This window comes from Penicillium verrucosum (assembly GCF_028828655.1).
Source record: "Penicillium verrucosum strain IBT 35672 chromosome Unknown utg000003l_segment0_segment0, whole genome shotgun sequence".
Classification (NCBI taxonomy): Eukaryota; Fungi; Ascomycota; class Eurotiomycetes; order Eurotiales; family Aspergillaceae; genus Penicillium; species Penicillium verrucosum.
In genome coordinates this window covers 2,268,209-2,291,008 of record NW_026643212.1, presented here as the reverse complement: position 1 = coordinate 2,291,008, position 22,800 = coordinate 2,268,209, and the positions used below count along the sequence as shown (strand labels likewise).

Here is a 22,800-nt window from a genome sequence, read left to right as displayed (position 1 = left end):
AGTTGAGGGGGAGCAACTCGGGAGGGATCGACCAAGTCAGGACCAGTCAAAAACAAGGAGATATGAAGGCAATGTCAGGCAAGGAGAGCTGGAAAAAAGGGAAAAAGCAGGTTCAAAAAGAAAAAAAAGATCAAAACTGATCGAAGCAGATCCAGGCAGATCCGAGATCGAGAGGAACTTGCGTCATGACTTTGGGTCAGGCACAACAACTTGGTTTACCGCCTGGACTTTTTATGCATTGCTTATGTCAGCCTTATACTTGGGGTATTACTCTACGTATAGTTAACTACAACATATAACTATGTAGAAGGATGCAGATAGTATTAAGCTATTATTCAAAGCAAATCTAGCGCTGAATTGTTGCCAATTCTCCCTTATTACTCTGAACTATGTCTATTATTAGGACATTATAACCTTTCGAATCCGCTAACTTCATAGCCCATATCGGGTGAATATAAAGCCTAATATTTAACAACCCGTGCCTTTAAACCACCATTACGCCATTCTAGGTCACTATGTTTGTATATTATCTTATTACAGCATAGCTTTAGAGTCTTAAATTTAGTTCAGAAGAAAATTGGGTTGGAATGAATATAAATGAGTGGCTATGGGGGTAGTGATATACAACGCGTTAATTAACGCGACCGACTTAAATAGATAACCTCGGTATGTTATGTCACTATATGTAGAGATCGCTTCCTATTGCGTTCTTACATTTCCCCATATATCCCACATATTGCATCAAGATCCCGATACCAACAATGGCCTTCCAACCCCTCCCCCTCCCCGCAGGCATAACGAGCCGTCACATCCAAACCACCGATCTAAACATCCACATCCTGGAAGCCGGCTACACCCCAGCAAACAACAAACCATTGATAGTCCTCCTCCACGGCTTCCCAGAAATTGCCTACTCATGGCGCCGCGTGCTCCCCAAACTAGCAGCAGCAGGCTTCCACGTCGTAGCCCCAGACCAGCGCGGCTTCGGCCGCACCATAGGTTGGGACACACGCAGCTACGAGGATGTCGACCTGGGAACCTTCTCGCTATCTAGCCTGGTGCGGGATATTGTACTCCTTGTGCACGCGCTGGGCTACCGTTCCGTGCGGTGCGTCGCCGGCCACGACTGCGGCGCTGTATCAGCAGCCATGTGCGCCCTAATGCGGCCGGATTTCTTCCAGAGCGTTGCGCTCATGAGTCATCCGTTTAACGGGGCCCCGGATTTACCATTTAATACGGCGAATGCGGATGTCCCGGCTGGGTCTGATATGGCGGCTGCAGGTGGGGCTGGCGGTGCCGAGGGGTCGGCTGCTGCCGCGGGGATTCATGGGGCGCTTGCGGAGCTCGGCCGTAAGCACTATAAGTGGTATTACTCGACTAAGCAAGCTGGGCCTGAGATGTCAGATCTGGGACCTGAGGAGATGCATCGCTTCTTGCGGGGATACTTCCATCTGAAGAGTGGTTCGTGGTCGGGGAACCAGCCGCATCCGCTGGGGAAGTGGTCTGCGGCCGACTTGATTGAGCTACCTGGGTATTATATCATGCCGTTGAATGAGACTATGCCTGCAACGGTGATGCGCGATATGGCACATGAGCCGTCTGACGGTCTGACCTCGCACTCGTGGCTGCCAGATGAGGAACTCGCTGTTTATGCGGGCGAGTATGGGCGCACGGGCTTCTATGGCGGGCTGAATTGGTATCGTGTTCGCACCGCGGCTGGGGGGCGGTATACGAAGGACTTTGATATCTTTGCCGGGAAAAAGCTAGAGCCGCCTTGTGCTTATGTCTCGGGTAAGCTGGACTGGGGTAATTATCAGGAGCCTGGTGCTATCGAGAAGATGAAGAACGGGTTGTCATGCGCTGACCTACGTATCTTCCGGCTTGTGGATGGGGCTGGGCATTGGACGCCCCAGGAAAGTCCGGAGGAGGTTGCACGGGCGATTCTAGATCTGATCGGAGGTCTACGCGACTAGGTTTTTAATTGATGTTATTGGATACAAATTGCGGAACTGAATTGTGGAATAATGTTTTGGAAAGACATGAGAGCGGTATTGTGAGAGTTGATATAATGGGACTATGATCTGAATGAACTAAACACATTGCATTTGCGTTCACCGATTAGGTGGGATAGAGGTAACCTTGGAAGGTTTACAAAATTAACGCTGGCATCATCATCGAATTGAAGTTGAAGACCAACAACTTTGGGCAAATCGGAAGGAGTGTCGACTGATGTCCTCGCATCTTCATATTACATGAGTCTCTCGCTCCGCGGGGGCCATATAACTTCCACACTATACGAATATATTCTTAAAACTAGTACTCCGTATTACATATCTCCAATCTTGGGTACTAAAATTTCAAACCCCATGTTAGATAGAATATGAGATTACTTGTCGTAGACAACAATGGTGGTCGGTCAGACAAAAATGGATTGAATTGGATACTTGCTTATATCAACATTGGTAACCACCTGGGCAGTGATAGATGGTCACAGCTACTAAATTTCAACCAGAGAATGGAAACATCCGGAATTCTTAGTGTGCGCATGCGATCGGGGTGCTCTTTTCTTGGCCACTCGCTTAGCAGGTGTTGCACTATGTCGGGGGATAGAAGCAAGGCTATTGGCGTATTTTGCAACAGCGAAAGCCGTAGCCTTCGAGTTAATCAAGAATGCCTCGTGATTGAGATTCTTGAAGTTATCCCCGACAGCATGATAATTCACATCGTATGATACATTTGCTTGGCCTCCGAATAGCTTCGCCTGTGCTTCGGTCTTGACGCCTTCAGCACCAGTGAAAACCCCACCAGCGGGAATTCCACGAGAGATGAAACCGTCGTAGTCGGATCGGCCATCGAACTCAGTTGGAATATACGACAGCTTTTTGGATTTGAAGTAGTTCTCAAACAAAGCCTCGATCTGGGCAGAACCCGCTGGCCCAGTCTGGTTAAAGGCATCTCCGTCACCATCATAGATCATGAGTGCGTAGTTGGGGGAGGCAATCATATCGAAGTTGAGGTAAAGTCTGATTTTCGCCAGTTCGTCAGCACTCAGGTGCGAGGTGTAGTACTCGCTACCCAACAGACCGAACTCCTCTGCCGTCCAGAAGAAGAATCGCACGGCATTCTTGACAGAGTATCGCGTCAACGCTTTTGCTACCACGAGGTTGCTGATAATTCCAGAGCCATCATCGTTGATGCCCGGGCCGGCCTCGACAGAGTCGGTGTGACCTCCCAGTGAGACGACGTTGTTGTGATCGCCGCCTTTCGTCTCTGCAATCACGTTGAATGTAGTGCGGTTCTCAATTCTACTATCTATCTCAAGGTCCAAAGTCACGGCACCCTTTGCTACCGCACTGAGTAGGGCCTTGCCGTCGACATCTGAAATTCCAGCAATGGCGGAATAAGGGCCAAGGTCACTAGATACTCCACCTAGAGTTCCACTAACAGACCCTGCCTCATTGTTATAGATAAGTACCGCAGCTGCCTTGGCTGCAGCAGCCAGCACCGACTTTTGTCCGAAAGAACATTCTCCACGCTTGACTAGGGCAATTCCACCAGCCACGTCACTCGGGTAGTCTGATGCCTCGCATCCGAGGTTCGAGACCACTGCCAGCCCGGCGGTAACATCAACGCTGGGACTGTATGTCATGGCGGACGCTTTGATGTCCTCTCCATCGAGCGTTAGCGTGGTCTTTGCAGTAGTCCATGTGTGCACCTGTGGCTGCTTCCACACATTATAATAGCCGGTCTTCTTCAACTCGCGATAGATGAAGTCAACGGTATCATTATGTGCTGCACTGCCAAACACACGATTACGCTCGGGATACGCATAAGCGAAGTCCTCAAGCTGTTGGGTGCCCTTCAGGAGGTCTTTCAACCGAATCGTAGAGGGAAAGTCGTCCTAATAAGTCAGACCACCTGATAACGAGGTGGAGATACACCATGCATACATACCGGTGAAACCAGGGGCTTCCTTCGACCAGCTTCAGCTAAGGCCAAGGACAGGTGGGTTATCAACAAAAGCCACTTCATTGTTAAGGAACGCGCGAATAGGTAGCTATTCCAAACCAAGAGCAAGAAACGGTGTTCTTATACCTATTTTTTGTATTGTTAGTGATCATCACGCGATGATAAAGCGCAATGGTGCGTGATTGGTAGGGCCCCGAGGGGTATGCCAAGAGGCTGGCTTGCTTCACTTGGCATAAGAGGAAGCAATTATCATAGGGCCGGCTATTGTCATGCAGGCGGAACCCCGACGGCACTTGTTAACATGAAGGCTGAGGTTACAGTGCCAAGGCATTGCAAGCGGGATAGTAGGGATGGATAACATTGTTGCGGGGGGTTGCGTCCATTGTCCAGCGCCATGAACCTTAACGACTAATCATTTAGTCCATATTCGCAACATAGTATTTGCCATAATCCCTTGGTTTGATCGAATTTGTATCTTGATTATATCCAAAAGGTGGTGGGCCAAGTTAGATAACTGCTTATCAGAGATCAGTAAAGCAAAAAGAAAGACGACAATACCCAGTCCTTCCATCGCCCTTCTTGGCTTTACTTATGCTGCTGTAGCTACGCTGGACCTCTGCTCAGAAGTATCAGAGGCACCAGAGACGCCCAGTGACCTTATTTGGAGCTCGACCGATAAAGTATACACTATCACCGTAGGCCTAACCCTGTAGATGCTGGCGCAAATAATAATAGTTATTTCAATTAAGAGGATGAGTGTTTCTTGAAGTTAATGGAATAAAGCCTGGTTCGTAAAATGAAGAGATTTGGGCATGCGTCTCCAAATAATCCTCCAAGTGCTCGTGGTGCCATGTAATTGCGCGGTGCAGATCTCGCTGAATGACAAGAGCTGAGTCGAGGGTACTACTGATAGCTCTGGTAGCACTGTCGCCAAGTATTTGATTGGCCTATTTCTCACCCTTCCCAGAGTATAAGGTATAAATGTGATGACGAACGTCCACAATCCTGAGTTAAAGATAGATTCCTCTTTTTTGTTGTCATTCTCAGCTCTCCACATAGCTCTCCTCCCATTTGCCTGGGTTTATCTTTGAATGTTGGAAAATACACAGCAGAGATCCTCCAGCAAGTCCATAAGAATGAGTTGAAAATCCTCGATGTCCCCTCGAAGTGCGGCATCCTTACCAAAGAGGACCTCGCGGTTGCTGAACTTCCTGAAGCAACTTCGCTTCACGACAAGCTCGCCACTCAAGAGTTCGGTACCATCGAAGTGACCACTGCCTTTTGCAAGCGCGCCCCCATTGCGCTACAGTTGACTTCACGCTTGGCGGAGACCGTGTTCTCGGAGGCCCTCGTTAGAGCGGAAGAGCTAGACGCACATACCAAGACTACTGGAAAACCTGTCGGCCCACTTTACGGTATCCCAATTAGTTTGAAGGAAACCTTCAATATCAATGATGTGCCGACTTCTCTCGGATTTGCATCTTTCTTGGGTCACGAGGCCGTCACTCAGAACTCTGTCTTGGTCGATATCATTATGGAAACAGGCGTCATTCTGTACGTGAAGACCAACATGCCTCAGACAATACCGACAGACTCGCACAACAATGTTTTTGGACGTGTGCAGAACCCACACCGAAACACAACACCCTCACGGCCGGCGGCAGCAGTGGAGACGAAGCAGTTATGGTAGCCATGCGTGGATCTATCGTTGGACTTGGCACTGATATTGCCGGTTCGATTCGCATCCCATCACTGTGTTGTGGTACCGTGCGCTTCAAACCTAGTGTTGGTCGCGTGCCATATACTGGACAAACGAGCGCAGACAGGAAGACAAGGCATGCCCAGGATTGCTCCAGTCTTAGGACCAATCTGCCACTCTATTCGCGACGCGGATATGCTTCTCCGTTTAGATTTGAAACATAAATGTAGAGACAATTGAGGTTAGCGAATGGGAAGCGGTGCCTGGAGACACCCCGAGGACAACCATGGTTGTGAAATATATATCCGAGGATCTGTGATAACTACACTTTCACCTCAACAATGGTGAAAGAGAACAAGAGTATTGTTCAAAATGATCATATTTTAATTTCAAGGACATCTGGAACATTAAAGGTAACATACGTGAAAAACCTGATCCTCGCCAAGCCAATAATACATGCAGAATGGGGTTCTACCCAACATCAATATGAGCCAGAAAAGGAAAAGTGGAACTAAGTGAAGACATGGGCCTAATTTCTGCATTATGAGCTAGTTACAAGGAAGTCAAGGCTAATTGAATACGGATAAATCCATTCAAGTTTTCACCAGCACACAAAAAGTTGCATACATGAGATCGTAATACAAAAGAAAATTAAATCACACAAGCAAAAAGGAAAAGAAACAAATAACTATTTCATCACACCATGGATGAGGGACAAGCGTATCCAGACCCCCTTCTAGGAGAAACCCAGGAAAAAAATAAAAACAATTTACAGACGGGAGCCGTGGATGACCTTGTAGTCGACGACGAGCTCACGGCCACCGTCGTTGATGACGAGAGCACGGACGGAACCGCGGCCGTCAGCGAAAGCACCGCTGATGCGCTTGAAGAGGTTGCCCTGGGTAATGACATTGAGACCCTGCTTGACATCACCGCTCTCGGTCATGGCGACGAGACGGTTGTCATCACGGAGGTCCAGGATGCGGTAGGTCTTGAAGACGGGACCGAGCATGGTCTGGACAACCACGGAGGGAGAGGGGTTGGCGACGAAGCTGGACTCCTCCTGCAGCTTGCGGGTGAAGAGGTCGACACCGAGGTAACGGTGCTGGCCGGTCTGGGGGGAGACCGAGATGCGGATCACCTGGCAAGGACGGCCCTGAAGGATCAGGATGTCGCCGACACGGATGAAGTGGCAGGGGATGGGGACAGTCTCGCCAGCGGAGCCACGGTTGCGGGGCTCAACGACGCGGACGTTCTCACGGGGGAGCAACGACCTCACCGGCGTGAGACTCCTCATGCTCGGAGTGGGAGAAGGGGTGCATGACACGGTCGGCGGCACGCTCAACGCCACGGCGGAAGGAGTGGTACTGGCCTTCGTCGTCGTAGTAACCCATTTTGCGAGTGGGGGCGGTGTCACGGGTAGTGGACTGAGGAACGTTTACTTGGGTCGGGGTGGAGTAACGAGCACGGGGCTGAACTTCACTAAGGTAGACGTCGTCTTCCTTGTAAGAGTCGGTCTGGGGTTGGGAAATCCGGTCGTACGAGACGTCGGCGGACTGGGCTTGGTAACCGTAGGCGGAGTCTACGGGTTGACGATAACGACGGTCGTAAGAGACGTCGAGGTCGTAAGAGGGAGAGGTACGCTGACGGTAGTCTCTTTCAGTGAGGTCGATTTGACTTTCGACGACTTTATCGTAGACTTGAGTACGGTCTTCGTAGTCGACAGAAGGTTGTTGGTAACTGGGGTAGCTAGAAAAGGTGTCAGCCCACATGCACGGGTACCATAAACATATAAACAAAACAAGCCAGTCACCGCTAATTGAAGTGGATCAGGTTTTGATGACACGTAATTTTAGTCCCCGACCAAATCCGTAATCGATCTAAACCAAGATAGGAGATCTCACAACAAATAACTGATAGTTCAGCTGCAGGTCTCCACTTTCACAAGTGGAGACGCTGGAGGTTGGGGGGTGAAAAAAACAAAAAAGACACGAAACAAAACAAATACCGAGGGAAATACAATTACATACCGTTCACGAGTAAGCTCAACTTCAGGGGCGTAGTTGGGCGAGGGCTGGTGAGAAGGCTGGAACTGCTGGTACTGCTGAGAGTGCGATTCCGAGTACTGCTGCGATTCCTGCGATTGCTGAGATTGCTGCTGGTACTGAGGGTGCTGCTGGTACTGAGAGTGCTCTTCTTGAATGCGCGGACGCTCTTCTTGAATGCGAAACTCGGCTTCTTCCTTTCTGTGAACAGGAGCGGGAAGGGGAGCAGAACCTCGAGTATCTTCCCGTTCGACGCGCGAAGTACGATCGAAATTGACTTCTCCCTCTACTCTAGTCTGAGTAGTTTCAGAGACAGCGTCACTCCGGTACGACGACGGGAAGACACTGAAGGGGATTGGAACACGGGCGTCAAAGTCCAGATTGACGGACTTTTGAGCGTCTTTTCTCGAATGCCTTTCGAACTGTCGTTAAACAACTCGAAAGACTAAACAAGAAAAGACTTGAAAGGGAAGTCTTTCTCGAAGTGTGGGGAGAGGAGAAAAAGAGAAGATCTTTTTATCCTGCAGATAGATAGATGATTGGAATGGAGGGGAAAAAAGATAAGCTTAGATGAGAAGAATGTTAGATCGTAGGAATGGAAGAAGAAGAAGAAAGAGACCAGCGCAGTTGGCGAGCATTACGATTATTTATGCCAGACCCTTTGTTTACGCCGCCTTGCCGGTTTGGGTTCTCCGCTGATCACCGAGGTTCCCTCTTCTCCTTACTGTCTTTCTATGGTAATTGAATTGACCTATTAGATTTATACAATATGTTTGATTGGATTCTCTTCTTTCTTGTTCGAGTTAAATCACTCTAAACCCTCCAGGAATGCAATTCCATAGATGGATACCGATACCCCGAACTCTGCAATACACCGTGCCTTTCACATGGGGGGCTGGCCAGCCTGCGCGTATTGTCACCGCGCCACCGACACCATCACCATAGCAACCTCCGGGTCGAATCGGACATCTGGATCCCCTTGGCGCCGATCTTGTTTGTCTCCATCACATCGGCACAATTGCATTGGGGTTGCGGAGACACGTTCACAGTGATTCCCTCGGCTTAAGAAGTGTCCTTTTGTTTTAATATTGCCATTCGGCACTTGTAGCCAGCCATTGGCCTATATCTGACACGATTCACATCTGAACACGTTACAGCATACGCGGCAGTGATACCAATACCAATACTCCGTACTGACCAAATGCACTTCTCCACTGGAAAGTGATTCATCGAGATTATTGACCCTCTGTTGGGTCCCCAGCCCCGGCCCAACCCCTGTGAGGCGCCACCCAGCGCATGCAGCTCATGTCTAGACCGTCTTACAGCCAACGAGGCTGGGAAATGTGTTTCACCTAACGGTACGGAGTAATTTTCGTACATTTGTTTTCTCCATGAGACATTTGAAGAAGGTGATTACCGTGGTTTGAATCGAGTCACATCATTAGATTTCGTCCATTTGTCCAATGGAGTGGTGATGTTGATTATCTTCCGTGTCGCCCCTTTTCACGGAGTACTCCGTTCACGGGTACCATGGTACAACCCTATGGGGCGGGAACCAATTGTCCACAAGATTAAGTGGACTTCCATTGAACTCCGTACATGCTGGTATAATTCAATTAGTGTAGATGCCCAAAAGGTAATACATATAAGAATAGTTATCTAGTGAGTACAGAGTATGTACTTTTCTCGACAACCAAGTCTAGCAGTCTCGTACTCCGTACAACATACTTATATTTCCAATTGTTCCACGTCCTTCAGGGCTACATCGGCTCCACTGTTCTTCTTCTTGTATTTATTGTGGTTCTCTCAGATCCCCACGGAATATGGAGTATAGGATCAGCAGACCTCTTTCTGGGGTCAATTGAGCTGTACATTTGTATTTATAGTGGGATTATTTTGAGATCGGATTATTTCTAACTATTGGTGGCTACGAGCTGTACTCCCCTATTTATATGATGTTGCCTTGAAAGTCATCATCAAGTACTCCCGTACGGAGTAACAACATTGCAATTTATTGTGAAACACTACTAGTATACCCAATTTCTTCTTGTCTCTACTGTTCACGGGGCTGTGCCATCTACCAAAATATTGTTGGGACAACTAACGTGAATACATATATAACTATCTTCTTGCGTGACAAACCTATATTCCTTGAGAAACTGCACTCGAAATAGCTGAATATCAAGGGCTTTGAGTGTTGCTGGTACACAGACACACCAAATGTAACGAGGCGCCGACGTTGCACTATGATAAATGCGTATAAATTCAATCATTGTGCGAGAAGTCCCCGACATATTCGTCGATTGCTTTTCAAGTTATAGGATCTGATGGACAGTACCAAGAGACAAGAGCCACGGAGTTTCCGGGTTGTTGCGCTCGATGCATAGCTTGTATAATAAGCTTTTGCCTTTGAAGTATTTCGGAGCCTGCGCGGTGTGACAATGGAATCTTGATATTGGAAGGCTTAGGTGTCTGGCGATGAAGGCTCTACATATAATTTCTACGATACAACAATGATATAACTAGTTACATAACTAGTTACTTCTTTTTGTTATTAACAAAGCGAGCAACTATCCACTTATATAACTAACCCAAACTAGTTATAATGGAGAGTTGTGGCCCCCGAATCGCTGGATGTGTCCGGTTCACTGGAATAGCTCCGCGATACCTATTATATCTCGCCCCTCTATGAGAATGGACTGCGTTGGCTTGGGGGAAAAATAAACAACCACCCCGCTATAGTTTTCCCGTGATTGGACTATTGCACCTAGTTAGTCAGTGGAGTGAGTCTCATAATTGGACATGGTTACATACTACCGAGCAAAGGCACTCGCACCTGTAGCAACTGCGGTTACAAACCCTGAAAGCACAATCCAAAAGCCATTAAGATAGTTGTCGACTACACAGTTGACAGCAGTTTAGTTTCTGATCGTGCAATCCCCGCGCTTGCTGTCCTACATGCATTTTGGACTTTCGCCGGCAGCAGGGGTATGTCTCGCTCAATGCTGTCGATTTCTGCTATTATCGGGGGGTTCTAGCTGCTCGCGAAATCTTGAAAGCCTGGTTACTGGAATACACGAGGAATGTTTGAATTGCGTGAACTGTGAATCATCTTGTCGGACCATCATTGCCGATACCAGTTCGCCAATTACAAGAACCGAACTAAACTCTTACAATACATATTTGATAACTGATTCCGAGCCTATAGTGTAATATGCAACGCAGTGGGAAGGTAACCAAGCTGCTTTTTGACTCTAAATATAGTCGGCGGTTCGGTCTTTTGCTCGATACAAAATACAACGTACCAAAACATGAATGCATTCGAAAGTTATTTGGTGCATCCCATCAACAGGGTCAAGCAAGATGCCCACGAAGGAGACCTCGGAAGTGCCATTGGCCTTTTTTAACATGTTGGTTCGCTTCTTCTTCCTATGAACACCGACAGTGTCTTCTGCCATAGACAAGGTATCTAGTATGTATAACTGATATACTCTATACTAAACGAAGAACATCCATTGTCCCTAGTATATTGAATATATGTAATGGACAAAAGAGTAGTGATACTATTCCCACTAGAAAGAGAAAGACTTTCTTACAAAAAGCCAAACAGCGATATATAAGCCCTGACTTTTCCCCCAAAACACCAAAAATGAAACCCAGGCACCAGAATAACAAAAGGCACAAGTAAAGGCCAGCCAGGAAGAGGGCTTCTTAGAGGAATGACCATACCGAACAGCAAGACATAATTGTCACAGCAAAGGATAGACCACAAAAAAACATATAAGGAAAATAACACAGGCAATGAAACATTGGAACCAAGCAAGACGAGGAGCCGCCACTAGGTACATACCATCCTTATTTTCTAGGATGATCATGACGCCGGACCAGTATGGAATGATATGTCGAAGACAAATGAGAAGAGAAAAGAAAAGAAAAAGGAAGCAAGGTCTAGTGTACATCGATAGGGCGAGAAAAACAAATTAAGATGGGTATCGTGATGCGAAGCAGCGGATAAGCTCAAAAGATGAGACGGCGCGAGAAGAAGAGGGAAACAAGCTGCGTGGTAGTGGCGGAGACTACCGTTCTCCAAACTTGCCATATTCCTGCTGCCACTTGAGAAGATGGCGAGTGAGCACGTCCATCATCTCGACGCTGCTGAGCTCCTTGAAATCCTTTTCATGGGTCGTAGACGACTCGCCATAGCCGCCGTCTGTGGTTGCGGGACCGGACTCGCCGCCATCGCTGCGCGTGGAGGGCATGGCACTGTCGATCTGATCGACCATGCTCTTCAAGAGTAGGCCCTGGGCCCGGTCGCCGTTGCCTGTAGGGGTGGAGGAGTTCTCGCCAGCAACAGCCATCTCCACTTGCATGCGCGAGATGAACTCCAGGATGGCTGCTACTCGGCGCTTCATCTCGTTCATCGTCGTTCGCTGTGGGTGCATGTGGCGCGGCTTGCTTGGCCGTCCTGACTCCCCACCATTGAGGTGTGCTCCGTTGACACCGCTGTAGCCAACGCGAGGGGAGTCTCCACCGATTTCGTGGGACTGGCCGCGGCGCGGGGAGTTCGCCATATACCCCGAATCTCCATTCCCATTGGTGTCCCGGTCTTTTGTATATTGGTTTCGTCCAACACGACCGCGACGAGCGGGAGGTCGACCGGACTTGCGGGTTGACGGACGAACAGGTGTGGGCTCTTGTGGAGTAGGGGTATTAGGGCTTGCTTGGGACGGTTCAGGTTCTGGCGGTGCAGTCTTGGTTGGGGAGCCGATTTCGTGCTCGGATTCTGTTATAGTGTTAGAATGAGGGCAATTGTGCACTTGGGCTGTATCACTTACCATCTCCTTTGCGCCGGGTTGATCGTTCTTTCCGACGATTCATCGCTTCAGGAGCCTCTGCCTCGCCCTCATCGGCGTCGTTTGTAGGCTCTTTCTCCAGCTGGGCCCGAGATGTAGCTCTCTGCCTGCGAGTCCCATTGACTGCGGGTTTTGGTTTCGCCTCTTCATCAGAAGGCGGGTGAGATGGTATATTGCTATGCCTCGAGACAGCGCTAGGTGACGGCGAAGTAGTTCGTGGGCGTTTCGCTCTTTCTCTGTTCCTGGGTACCTGGTCAGCCACATTATCCGAGCCAATGCCGTTCAGCTTGGAAATACGCACGTCACACTGTCACTTCGACTTCGCTTGCCCAAATGTGTGTCTGTCTCATCCGCATTACTTTTGGTCTCGGCCTTGCTCTCCTCGATTGCGCGTCGGATCAATTCTTCTTCGTCGTAAGCAGCATCCCGGCTGTTCATTGTTGATCGCCGCTTGGCGTGTGCGGCGGCACTCTCGCTGTTCCGGGATTTGGGATCTCTGGAACGCCGTGATATATCTCTCGATGAGGCACGAGAGGACGGACCGGGGGACGGGGCCACCGCGGGCACGATTGGACCGACTGGGCCTACTGGCACTTCAGGTACGTCAGGTACGCCAGGTACCTCAGGTACCGTGGGGGCCGGGGCCGGGGTCGGGTCCGGGACCGGAGCTGGAGCTGGAGCTGGGGTTTGGGTTCGAGGAGGAGGAGGAGGAGGGGGTGGTGGTGGTGGCGGCGGAACTGGCTCTGGTGCAACAGGAAGGTAGGTAGAGGAGCGTTGTCTGTAGAATTGTTAGTATGCTTCTCCAGAATGTTCGATATAGCAGCAAATAGTAGTCATTTGTATTTCATAACTGCTTGGGGGAGTGATTGTGCTCGAGGCTGCTTCGGGAAAACAGCCCCTCCAAGCAGCAAAAGCAAAGCACCAAGCACAACCAAGCCATAGATCGACGGAATATGCAGGAATATGCAGGGCCTAATAAATTCCAAGAATAACGGGGTTTCACTCACCCATGGGGTTCGTCTTTGATCTTGTGCAAATCCTTCCGGCACTCCTCGCAGAAATATTCGTCAGGACTCGTTGCCTCGTCCATGATTCCAACACAACCACCATGTTGCCAGACTTTACACAAGTCACACTGGATGAACATGCTCCCAACCTCATCCGACAGAGGATCAGATGGATCAGTGGGGACTTGTCCCGACTCCAGCTTGATGGTGCCGCGACCGAGGGCCTCGCGACGAGAAGCAGGCAAGCCCGGATATTCTTGCTGACCGCAGAGACACCGAGTTACTTCCTCTTCCTCATCATCTAGGTCATCCTCGTCTTCTTCACGGGGTGGATCGTCGTCGTCGTCATGAGCGCGCTGGCGCTTCCGCGTATGTGGAAGGTCTTTCGAGCCACCATCTGCATCATCGATGGACTGAGAGCGGTTGCCAGTCGATTCGTGAGGAGAAGGATTTTTATGATTCGATCGAGTGCTTCTCTCTCGAGTATGAGAATTTGAGGAGCTGGAGGAAGAGTTGGTATGTTGTCGGAGGGCAGGAGAGGGCTGGGAGGTGCGAGCCCGAGAGGAACGACGAGGAGTCATGGTGGGGGGAGGGCTGAGGATTGTAGGAGAGTATAAAAGTGAGCTCTGAAGACCAAATTAGGAAAAATCAAAAAATTTTCGAGCCGCTGGTTGGTGTGGTTCCAGCAGTAACTCGAGAAAAGCCGTTTGCGAGGGAGCTCTTACGCGCGATTGAGAGCTCTTGGGAAGGGTGCAGTGTCAAGTCGGAAGGAGCAGGACAATTGGAAATCACAGATCTGTATAAAGGCGTCACAAGGCTCGATAAAGAGCCCGATGACTACATAGTCCGAGAAATGATTCCTTGTAATGGCGGGGAGGAAGAAGAGAAGGAGAAAAGCGCCGGAACGGGACTCCAAAAGATCCAATCGCCGGTTTCCCCGCTCTCGACGCCTCTCAACGCGCGAATCTTTTACCACTCAGGCCGTTCGTGTTTCACTTCTTTTTTTCCTATTGCTTATGGATGAACTTAGTGCTGTTTATATATACTTTTTGGGGCTATAATTTCGGCCAAATATTTACTATGTACAATGGGTTTGCGGCCCACTAATTGGTGGTTGTTTTTTTTTTCTTTACTACCACACCAGGATAAAGCAATGAGGGATATTGCAAGTGAAAGGGAGCTGGCCAGGGAACAAGGCACAAGATGCAATACTGTATAGGGCTACCGGAGTCCTTGTTTGAAAGACCGATGCGATTCATCCCCAGTGAAATAACATAGAGAGCACTGCCAAAAATAGGTCTAATGGCCTTGGGAGGCTTAACCCGCCAGACTCGACTTTGGATCTTCCTATGTTGTAGGAAGAATAAGACCAACTGATCTTATGATTCCCTATTCTCAAGTTCTGTATATTCTCAAGTTCTGTATGTCCGGACTATCTTTCGTACCGAGTGTGCCTCTCATTCCGAGCCGAACCCGTTTTTGGCGTCGGCAGGACAACTTTGGCCAAGTTGCAAGTGAGAATTTATTCTCCTGAACATCTCGATGATGTATTTATTATTCCGAGAAGTGCTCCTGGGTGAATTGGTGGTTGGAGAGGCAAAACGAGGCTGTGAGCAAAGCCTCGCGGAGGGGCTCAGTGGTCATACCACGCACGATTGGGGTTCGTCGCGCGTTGCGCAAGTTAGGGCTATGCTTCCTAGTATAATCAGCAAATTCATGACCAGCATTCAAGCAATCCTCACACTAACTATCTCTTAAGCAGTGAGTTTCGTAGGTACCGGAGTTTGGAGATGATCGGAGAACAGGACTTTTATGCCCCTCAAGTAGAGAATCCATCAGTGTAATGGTTCTAATATACCATGGGATCTGGAAGATGAACCAAACATGTACTCTCAGATGTCTGATCTGCAGATTGTTTCTTCAGAATGATGTGCCTAGGTAATGCCACTTTTCGCCGAAGTCATTAGGTAGATGATTACTTAAAGGAGATTAGCGTGTTTTCCAAATTCCCGTGACTTGTCTCTTTCTCTTCATATCCCTCAACCCCTCTTAGTAGTTATTCTGATTCTTTTGCCTTGACTCTGACACTGGATCTGGATCCAAGTTTGCTTCACTTCCAACCTTGGATCCCATCCTATCAATCTTGAATTTACAAAGTGCTGAGTAATAGCACTATTTTGTGGTAGGTTGATATTCATGACTCCGGGGATTGTGGACGGCAGAGGAACGCGGGGATTGGATTGAATCCCAGTTATATGTTGACCTCACCGCCTATACACCTTTTGGATGGTTGTTATTGAGAGGTAAAAAGCTTATGACCGTGACCACAGACATTGAAGACATTGCCTCCCAATTCAACACTCAACATAACCCCCCGACTTTTGGATTATTGGTACCCTCAAAAGGAAATACTGTGGCGGGGGATAAAAGGACAGAGCCAAAGGGCTGGAATATCATTCTCTTAGCATTGTGGGCGGTTGATGGCGAGCGTGGATATCTTGCATGATGACAGCTACATTGAGTATGTCTGCTCAGGGACATCCTGTCCGGATGATCAGGAATTCCCCAATTCAGGAGAACGATCACCTAGTTGACTGAATACTGACGATGCATGTAGACGGGGTGTTCAATTCGTCTCCTGACACACCCTCTACTATCTACCCTGATCGTCTCATCCGTCCTCTACCTAGACGGACCCTCCGTTCACGCCTTTCTTCCGATGCTGCCGACACCCTATTCTATCCTCCTACACCGCCGGCATCCCAGATATTCTATGGCGTCTCTGCGGATTCTGAAGAAGCGGTGAATGAATCCAAAGTTTATGTGCAGCAGACCGTGGAGACTGAGTTGTCACCAGAGGTTGACAGTCATGAATTTGAGACATCAATAGAGTTGGAGAGCGGTGATGAAGGCGGTCCGATTGTTGTTCGGAGGAGTGGTGTTATCCGGAGATCTTCGCTGTCACCTCCCGTGTCTGGCACTTCACACAGTTTCCCTCACGACACACCGCACACAAAATCTTCAACAGGGGACGGTTACGACGCGTTTGAGAATACCAACAACAAGAAAAAGAGAAAGATACCTACCCCTGGAAACTTAGGAGGGCATCATTCAGCTTTGTCTCCGGAGTTCGCCAGTATGGGGTTGGCCAGCTCAACCCCCGTACGGGTTCCCACCCCCACTGACGCCACTGGCACATATTATGGGAGTGGGAACCCTGCGTCCCCTTTGGGGAGCGGGATATCTGGTTCAGGAAGAGGTCGATTGGGGCGTCCTACTGTTCGTAGCAACAGCAGGAATCCGTTATCGCCCAATGCTCAGCACGGTTGGTTGAATGCCCGGACGCCCAACCGGCGGGACGGGTTGATGCCTTCCCCTGGCCCTTCTGGTATGCATTTCCATTCTTCCTTCCCCCAACACACTGGTTCTAATTTGTACACCAGGTGAATCCACTTCTGACCAGGGAATTATCTCGACCGCGATCGCCAATGCCGCAACACACTCCTCTCCACCTCAAGGTCCCAGCAATGTCAGCCTGTTGGAGAAAGAAAAAGAGAAAGAGAAGGAAAATACCACTCCTACTAAGACCCAATTCACTTTTACATGTGAGTCTGATTCGTCCAAGGGCATGGCGATGCAACGAAATTATTCAATCCCTTATCGATCCCCCACTTCACCACTCGGTCCGGCAGGTCAAAAACAGAGGGGTTTCTCCACACATGTGACACAAACTAGCCCCCTGAACAGCAACCAGGCCCCACCCGGTACGCAAACACCCGCTCAAAGCGGAGAGCCAACTCCCGTGGGACCCAAGAAGAAACGGTCTCCAAGCAGCACATATGCACTATCTGCACGTCAACGCAAGATCCAACAACAATACACCAACTTTCACCATCCCCCGAGTCTCGAGGACATCTGGATTTGTGAATTCTGTGAATATGAGAGCATCTTTGGGCATCCACCCGAAGCCCTGATCCGACAGTATGAGATGAAAGACCGCAAAGAGCGCAAGCGACTGGCGGAGAAGAAGCGACTTTTGGAAAAGGCTAAGATGAAGGGTCGCAAGACCAAGAAGGCGACCAAGAACGCATTGAAGAATGACTCTCACCATCCTTACCAGCAGGGATACGACCGCGCTTCAGTGGACCACTCCTCCTCTGGCGGTGGGTCAGGTCTCCCCGACGATGAGTACCAAGGACATGAATATGATGATGATGAAAGTTCGCCTATCCCACCTTCCGCCCCTGCGCCCCCTTCCGACCTCCGGCCTCCACTACCCACTGGAAATCATCCGAAGATCACTGCGTCTGTTCATGGCCTTAAGGGTGCTGCGGATTCTGGAGCAAGCCGACCGGCATAGTTGACCTACCACATCCACATGGCTGTTCTTTGGCGTTTCATCATTGCAGTTGTTTATTATTTTTCTTCTTTCTTTCCGGGATTGATATGGTGTTGGGGTGTTCTCGGATTGTTACATGCTAGGAAATCCCCTCTCAAGCATGTTGGTATGGCGAGCAACTCATCGGACTTCGTTGAAGTTCCTGGTTATTCTTTGTAATTGTAATGTCCATGATATGTATCTTCTGAATCAAATGTGAAATGATCCAAAGTCCATTCTTGTAGCATGTATTCTTTTCATTCTTTTCTTAGACTAGACACTCTCTATACTTGCATACTCCAAAAATAGAGTAGGGGAATTTGATTGGACCTCAAGCAACCCGCACTTTTGAAACCATCTCAAACCCGAGTTGGCGCGCGCGAACTGAAGCTACTCCACCATACCAGGATCATGAGTTCTGCAATCCCTAGCTTACTAGCTTTGTGTTAGCGTTTGATGTCAGGGGGGATGTTCGGCATTCTATTTTGATCTGCACGTTTCATCTTCTCGTCCCCGACTCATTGTCTTTGGATGAAAGACGACGATACACAGTGGAGAAACCCTACAACCGCGCGCTCAAAGGAGATGCGTTTCATCTTGGGCTACAGATGTCAGAAGAAAAGAAACATTGGGCTTTGTTGTCTTGAAGTTGTGACGAATATGGCCGGGGAAACAAGAATAGGGCTGGTATATAAAGAACAACCCTGGCTGTGTCATTGATGAAATCAGACTCGTCTTTCATTCTATTATCATTCTTCTTTCTTTTGTTCTCTTCTATCTCTATTATACACTTTGAATCCGACAAACAACTTTCTCTTTGTCCTCATATCTACCTATACAATCTCGACAATCGTTTCGTTCCTCTTATTTGGCATCTGGTCTGCCGAATCTTGGAACAATCCGAACACTCGTCTTGTTCTCTTCGAATTCACATTTTATTTCTCTACTTCTTGATATAATCTCTGCGCTGTGCGCCATCGTCCCTACATAACTTTACTTCCATCCACACCATCCAACTTCCAACTACCTACCGACTATCATCACATCACCACCTCACCAGAAACCAAATGTCCTTCCTCGCCGTCCCCCTCCTCAAACTGGGCTACAACCAAGCCAAAAAGCACAAAGCCAAGAAAGACCTCCAAAAATACCAAAACGCCGGCGTCTACCCGCCAAACTACCAACCAGAGCAACACCCAATGAGCGGCTACCCAGCGGGCGCGACCCCAGGCACAACAATGCACTTCGAGTCGCCGCCGCAAGAACAAAGCAAAAGCGCCAAGCTCACCTTCATGTTATTCACCGGTCTCCGCTTCCTCCAATTCATCTTCGGTCTAACCGTCATCGGCCTCTACGGCCGAGACGTCCACCACGACCATTCGGAGAAACACACCTGGCACTCGAAATGGGTGTACGCGCTCGTCACGGGCTTCTTCGCAACCGTCACCGCGGCCGTCCATCTCGTCTTGCCGTTTGTCATGCGGAAAACTAAACTCGGCGCTGGACAAGGTCCTGAGCTGCTGCTGCCGCAGTTTGCGTGGGAGTTTGTTGTTACCGTTTTGTGGTTGACGTTGTTTGGGATCTTTGGGAAGATGTATATTGGTGTTCATCCTTCGGAGGGCTCGAGTTCGAGTTCGAGTTCGAAGACGGATATGACTTCTGCGCTTGGTGATGCGTCGAAGATTAATCGCATGCGGCATGCTGTTTGGATTGATATTATTAACTTGGTGTTCTGGGTTATGACTGCTTCTTGGGTCTTGGTGCGCTGGTTGAAGAGTCGCAGGTCGGCTGTTTCTGATGCGATTGATGCTGAGAAGGGTGGACAGATTTAGATATTGGGAGGAATGCTCGCTTTGATAGTGGGCTTGTTGGGTGGAGTCTGTTATGGATAGATGCCTTGATGGTATCGGATGGTAAATGGGGGGTGAATAGCATTTCCTTTTTCCTTTTTTGTATCTGGCACGCACTTAGGCTCGGGAGTCATGGTGTATAGTGCTTTCTGCCTCTTTTTATGGATGGCATTTTTCCAATACAAAGCATTTTATTTTTGAGACATACGTAGCTCCGGTGGCTTTGGTTTAGATGTAGCCTCGTCCATGGAGGTTACTGTACGAATATTGAAATACAATATACAGAATAAGCCCTAAGCAGGCACTTGGATATCATGCACATTATCGTTTCTTGTATTTGATTCTCGGGTCATCAATTTCGATACAATGAGCGAATGTAATCTCATTGTTTTCCAAAGTAACCCGCATCATCTGGGATCCTCTGGTCAGCATGCTCTGAGGTATGGTAATGTACAGTATGTTGAGAGCCGGCAAAATCAGAACTGAATCTGATGTGTCTTACCCGGAGTAATTGTCGTCCTCCGGACCAAGGCTCTGTCTCTCAGTGATGAGAGATCATAGCTTCACTCCCTTCATAGCAGACGTCAGCAAGGAGGCCTCCTTGACAACGGGGACAATAGTAGGTTGGGCAGCAGGGAGATTTGGGTCAACAGTCTCATGGTGTGAGACCAAGTTCTTGAAAGGTTGTAGGACAGGAAGTGTCGAATCGAGAGCATCGATATCCGTCCAGTCCCCCTCGACCTCATCAGGAGAAGAAAGCTGCGGTCCACCAGGCATGTCAAGGTGGCTCTCCTTAACATTGAATGAAGGTGTGATCTTGCAGAAATCCTCAGGGCTCAACATCGGGTGCCGAAGGGAAGAAGCTCGCGGAAAAGGAACAGGGCACGTCTTCTGTGCTACTTTCGCAACCTCGGCGGCGGAAGATTCATCAAGAAATTCATCGTCGAACAGTGGAACAGACGGCTTGGCAGGCTTTGGCTCAGGCGCAATCTCACGTCCGAGATCGCGCGCGATTTGGTCTTCCTCGTCACGGAAGCTGAGGTGCTGCAACAGACCCAGCTCTACATAGCTGTCTTCGTAGACGGTGTCGGCTCCATCGGCCTTGGTGGTGGGCTCAGAGCACCGGCGGATTGGAGGTGCCACTTTCGGGATGGATGTTTGCGAGGACTTGCGGCGGTTGAAGACTGGGCGGCGGCGTGGGCCTCGTCCAGAGCGTGTCGCAGTAAGGTAGGTCTTCTTGGGACCTTGCTGGCCCACGTTCTCTGGAATAGCAGTGGAGTTACCAGCTATGGATGTCTTCTTGGAACCCTGGTTGCCAACCTTCTCTGGCATCAGGGTGGGCTCGGCGTCCATCGTCTTGTGATGCTGATTGCCTAGATTGGTGGCGGGTTCATCAGCCATGCTTGCGGTGGGTGAGTTGGAAGGGTCGAGCGTTATTTTTGTGCCGAGAGGAGTATCAAGGAGCAACCGAGTTGCTTTATATGTTTCAACCTGTGAAGGCTGCGGCTTTTTCAATATTGAGTGAGGAGAACAGGCTCCGGCAGCGCAGCCTGACGGATTCTTATTGATGGGCTTGCATGAATCGTCAATATGGGATTGACATGGTGCGATGTGGAACAAACTTGTGTTTACCTTTTCTTCTTTGTCGCCGGTCCCAGGCAACGGTGGGACGGTCACCCTTTGTCCGACTAATACTGCCGATGCCTTGATGCGCATAATAAGACGATTTAGGGTATGGGAATTTATGCGGCTCGAGAGTCGTTTAGTGCCCCATATCCTCCAGAAGAGATTTTCTAGGCGACGCTCGATCTCATCTTTGCTGGCTAGGTAGGAGGTTGAGTAGGCTGTTTGTTGTCCGTCAGTCAGCCAGCCCTTCCACAACGAGACCAGGAGCAGGGGGTGTTACGTTACCTTGCCAAAAGTTCTTGTAAACACCGTTACTTAATGTATCCTGCTCCAAGATCTCGCTGGGCGACACACTGGACATAGCCACAAGACCTTGGGGGAGCTTTGGCTCCATCTTGGATGTTCGTTTTGGTACTCTTGAGATGAAACCGGGATATTGAATTTGTAGAGAGAAGTACGAGATGAGCGACGTGAGAACGGCAAGACTGAGGAGGGGCTGACTCAAGTGATACTGTTGAATGGCGCGTGAACCAGTCGTGCTGATGTAAAGTCAAGGTTCGATTTCATCTCATCCTTTGTATTCAGCACAAACAAAATGCTGAGGAAAAAGAAAGAAAAAAGGAGCTTGACAAGTGGGCTCTGTAGAGCGAAATATTCTCGCGTTATTCTTCCGGGTACCTCGCTACTCTGATGTGGCGAGTCAATACTTTGAAGCTCTTAAGATATTCAACGTTGAACTTGGAAGTTGATGTACCACATCAGTTAGAGCGTTTGAACATGCTCAACTGGTTTTTATTTTTAGGTATGAAGATCATGACTGTAAAAGCTATATGCACTCCGCACTCCACAAAAGAATCAAAAAGAATCAAATGTCGAGAAGTTTAGAGACAAAAAGAAATTTGAGGAATGTAGTACCCCAGGGTTCGCCCTTGCCTGTAGCGGTCAAGGTGGGGGGGAACACACCCCCTTAGATTCAAAACCGGACCGAATAGATCTTCCTTAAAATCTCCCCTCTACCTTGATCCACCTAGATCTTCTCCCTTATTCTTCCTAAATCTCCTTTCTGGAACTTCGTCTTCTCCGGATAACCGGGACGGGCCGGGATTGGGCTTCACCGTTCCTATAAGTGCGTCCAGGTGAAGTCTATAGTTACGATACAGGAACAAGAAAAGACTACTACTTACTATGAATAAGACGAAAGCACTGCAATTGAGACTAAAACATAAAAGGATAGGTTGAAGAAGACCCTTCTCTCATCGTTACATTCCAAATTGCGCGTCCTTTTGCAAGCAGGGATGTAGCAAAGACAGCCCTATCGGCGGCCGACTTGCCAAATGTGATACAGCACAACCCCCAATACTACCTGAAGAAAA

At 48.9% G+C, this 22,800-nt stretch overlaps 8 protein-coding genes across 8 annotated transcripts; 4 read left to right on the top strand and 4 right to left on the bottom strand.

The window, feature by feature from the left end:
• Positions 1-761: 761 nt before the first annotated feature.
• Positions 762-1,973, top strand: N7516_008551 (alpha/beta fold hydrolase; the record flags this gene model as incomplete). Its single annotated transcript, XM_057221270.1, has 1 exon — positions 762-1,973. One exon carries the CDS (start codon positions 762-764, stop codon positions 1,971-1,973), a length of 1,212 nt encoding a protein of 403 aa, XP_057071542.1.
• Positions 1,974-2,497: 524 nt separating this feature from the next.
• N7516_008550 (M28 family metallopeptidase) lies at positions 2,498-4,032 on the bottom strand (the record flags this gene model as incomplete). Its single annotated transcript, XM_057221269.1, has 2 exons — positions 2,498-3,901; positions 3,955-4,032. 2 exons carry the CDS (start codon positions 4,030-4,032, stop codon positions 2,498-2,500), a joined length of 1,482 nt encoding a protein of 493 aa, XP_057071541.1.
• A 95-nt stretch (positions 4,033-4,127) lies between these two features.
• N7516_008549 (uncharacterized protein) lies at positions 4,128-5,659 on the top strand (the record flags this gene model as incomplete). The annotated part of the gene is made up of 2 exons (XM_057221268.1): positions 4,128-4,143; positions 5,097-5,659. 2 exons carry the CDS (start codon positions 4,128-4,130, stop codon positions 5,657-5,659), a joined length of 579 nt encoding a protein of 192 aa, XP_057071540.1.
• A 778-nt stretch (positions 5,660-6,437) lies between these two features.
• Positions 6,438-8,351, bottom strand: hexA (putative Woronin body protein HexA; the record flags this gene model as incomplete). The annotated part of the gene is given in 4 exon segments (XM_057221267.1): positions 6,438-6,923; positions 6,943-7,408; positions 7,699-8,113; positions 8,333-8,351. 4 exon segments carry the CDS (start codon positions 8,349-8,351, stop codon positions 6,438-6,440), a joined length of 1,386 nt encoding a protein of 461 aa, XP_057071539.1.
• A 3,438-nt stretch (positions 8,352-11,789) lies between these two features.
• N7516_008547 (uncharacterized protein) lies at positions 11,790-14,154 on the bottom strand (the record flags this gene model as incomplete). The annotated part of the gene is made up of 4 exons (XM_057221266.1): positions 11,790-12,496; positions 12,549-12,808; positions 12,868-13,344; positions 13,574-14,154. The coding sequence occupies 4 exons, from the start codon at positions 14,152-14,154 to the stop codon at positions 11,790-11,792; spliced, it is 2,025 nt and encodes a 674-aa protein (XP_057071538.1).
• Positions 14,155-16,078: 1,924 nt separating this feature from the next.
• Positions 16,079-17,933, top strand: N7516_008546 (uncharacterized protein; the record flags this gene model as incomplete). Its single annotated transcript, XM_057221265.1, has 3 exons — positions 16,079-16,094; positions 16,191-16,961; positions 17,017-17,933. The coding sequence occupies 3 exons, from the start codon at positions 16,079-16,081 to the stop codon at positions 17,931-17,933; spliced, it is 1,704 nt and encodes a 567-aa protein (XP_057071537.1).
• Positions 17,934-19,018: 1,085 nt separating this feature from the next.
• On the top strand, positions 19,019-19,783 carry N7516_008545 (MARVEL domain-containing protein; the record flags this gene model as incomplete). The annotated part of the gene is made up of 1 exon (XM_057221264.1): positions 19,019-19,783. One exon carries the CDS (start codon positions 19,019-19,021, stop codon positions 19,781-19,783), a length of 765 nt encoding a protein of 254 aa, XP_057071536.1.
• Positions 19,784-20,356: 573 nt separating this feature from the next.
• Positions 20,357-21,821, bottom strand: N7516_008544 (GATA-like domain-containing protein; the record flags this gene model as incomplete). The annotated part of the gene is made up of 2 exons (XM_057221263.1): positions 20,357-21,645; positions 21,713-21,821. 2 exons carry the CDS (start codon positions 21,819-21,821, stop codon positions 20,357-20,359), a joined length of 1,398 nt encoding a protein of 465 aa, XP_057071535.1.
• Positions 21,822-22,800: the final 979 nt, after the last annotated feature.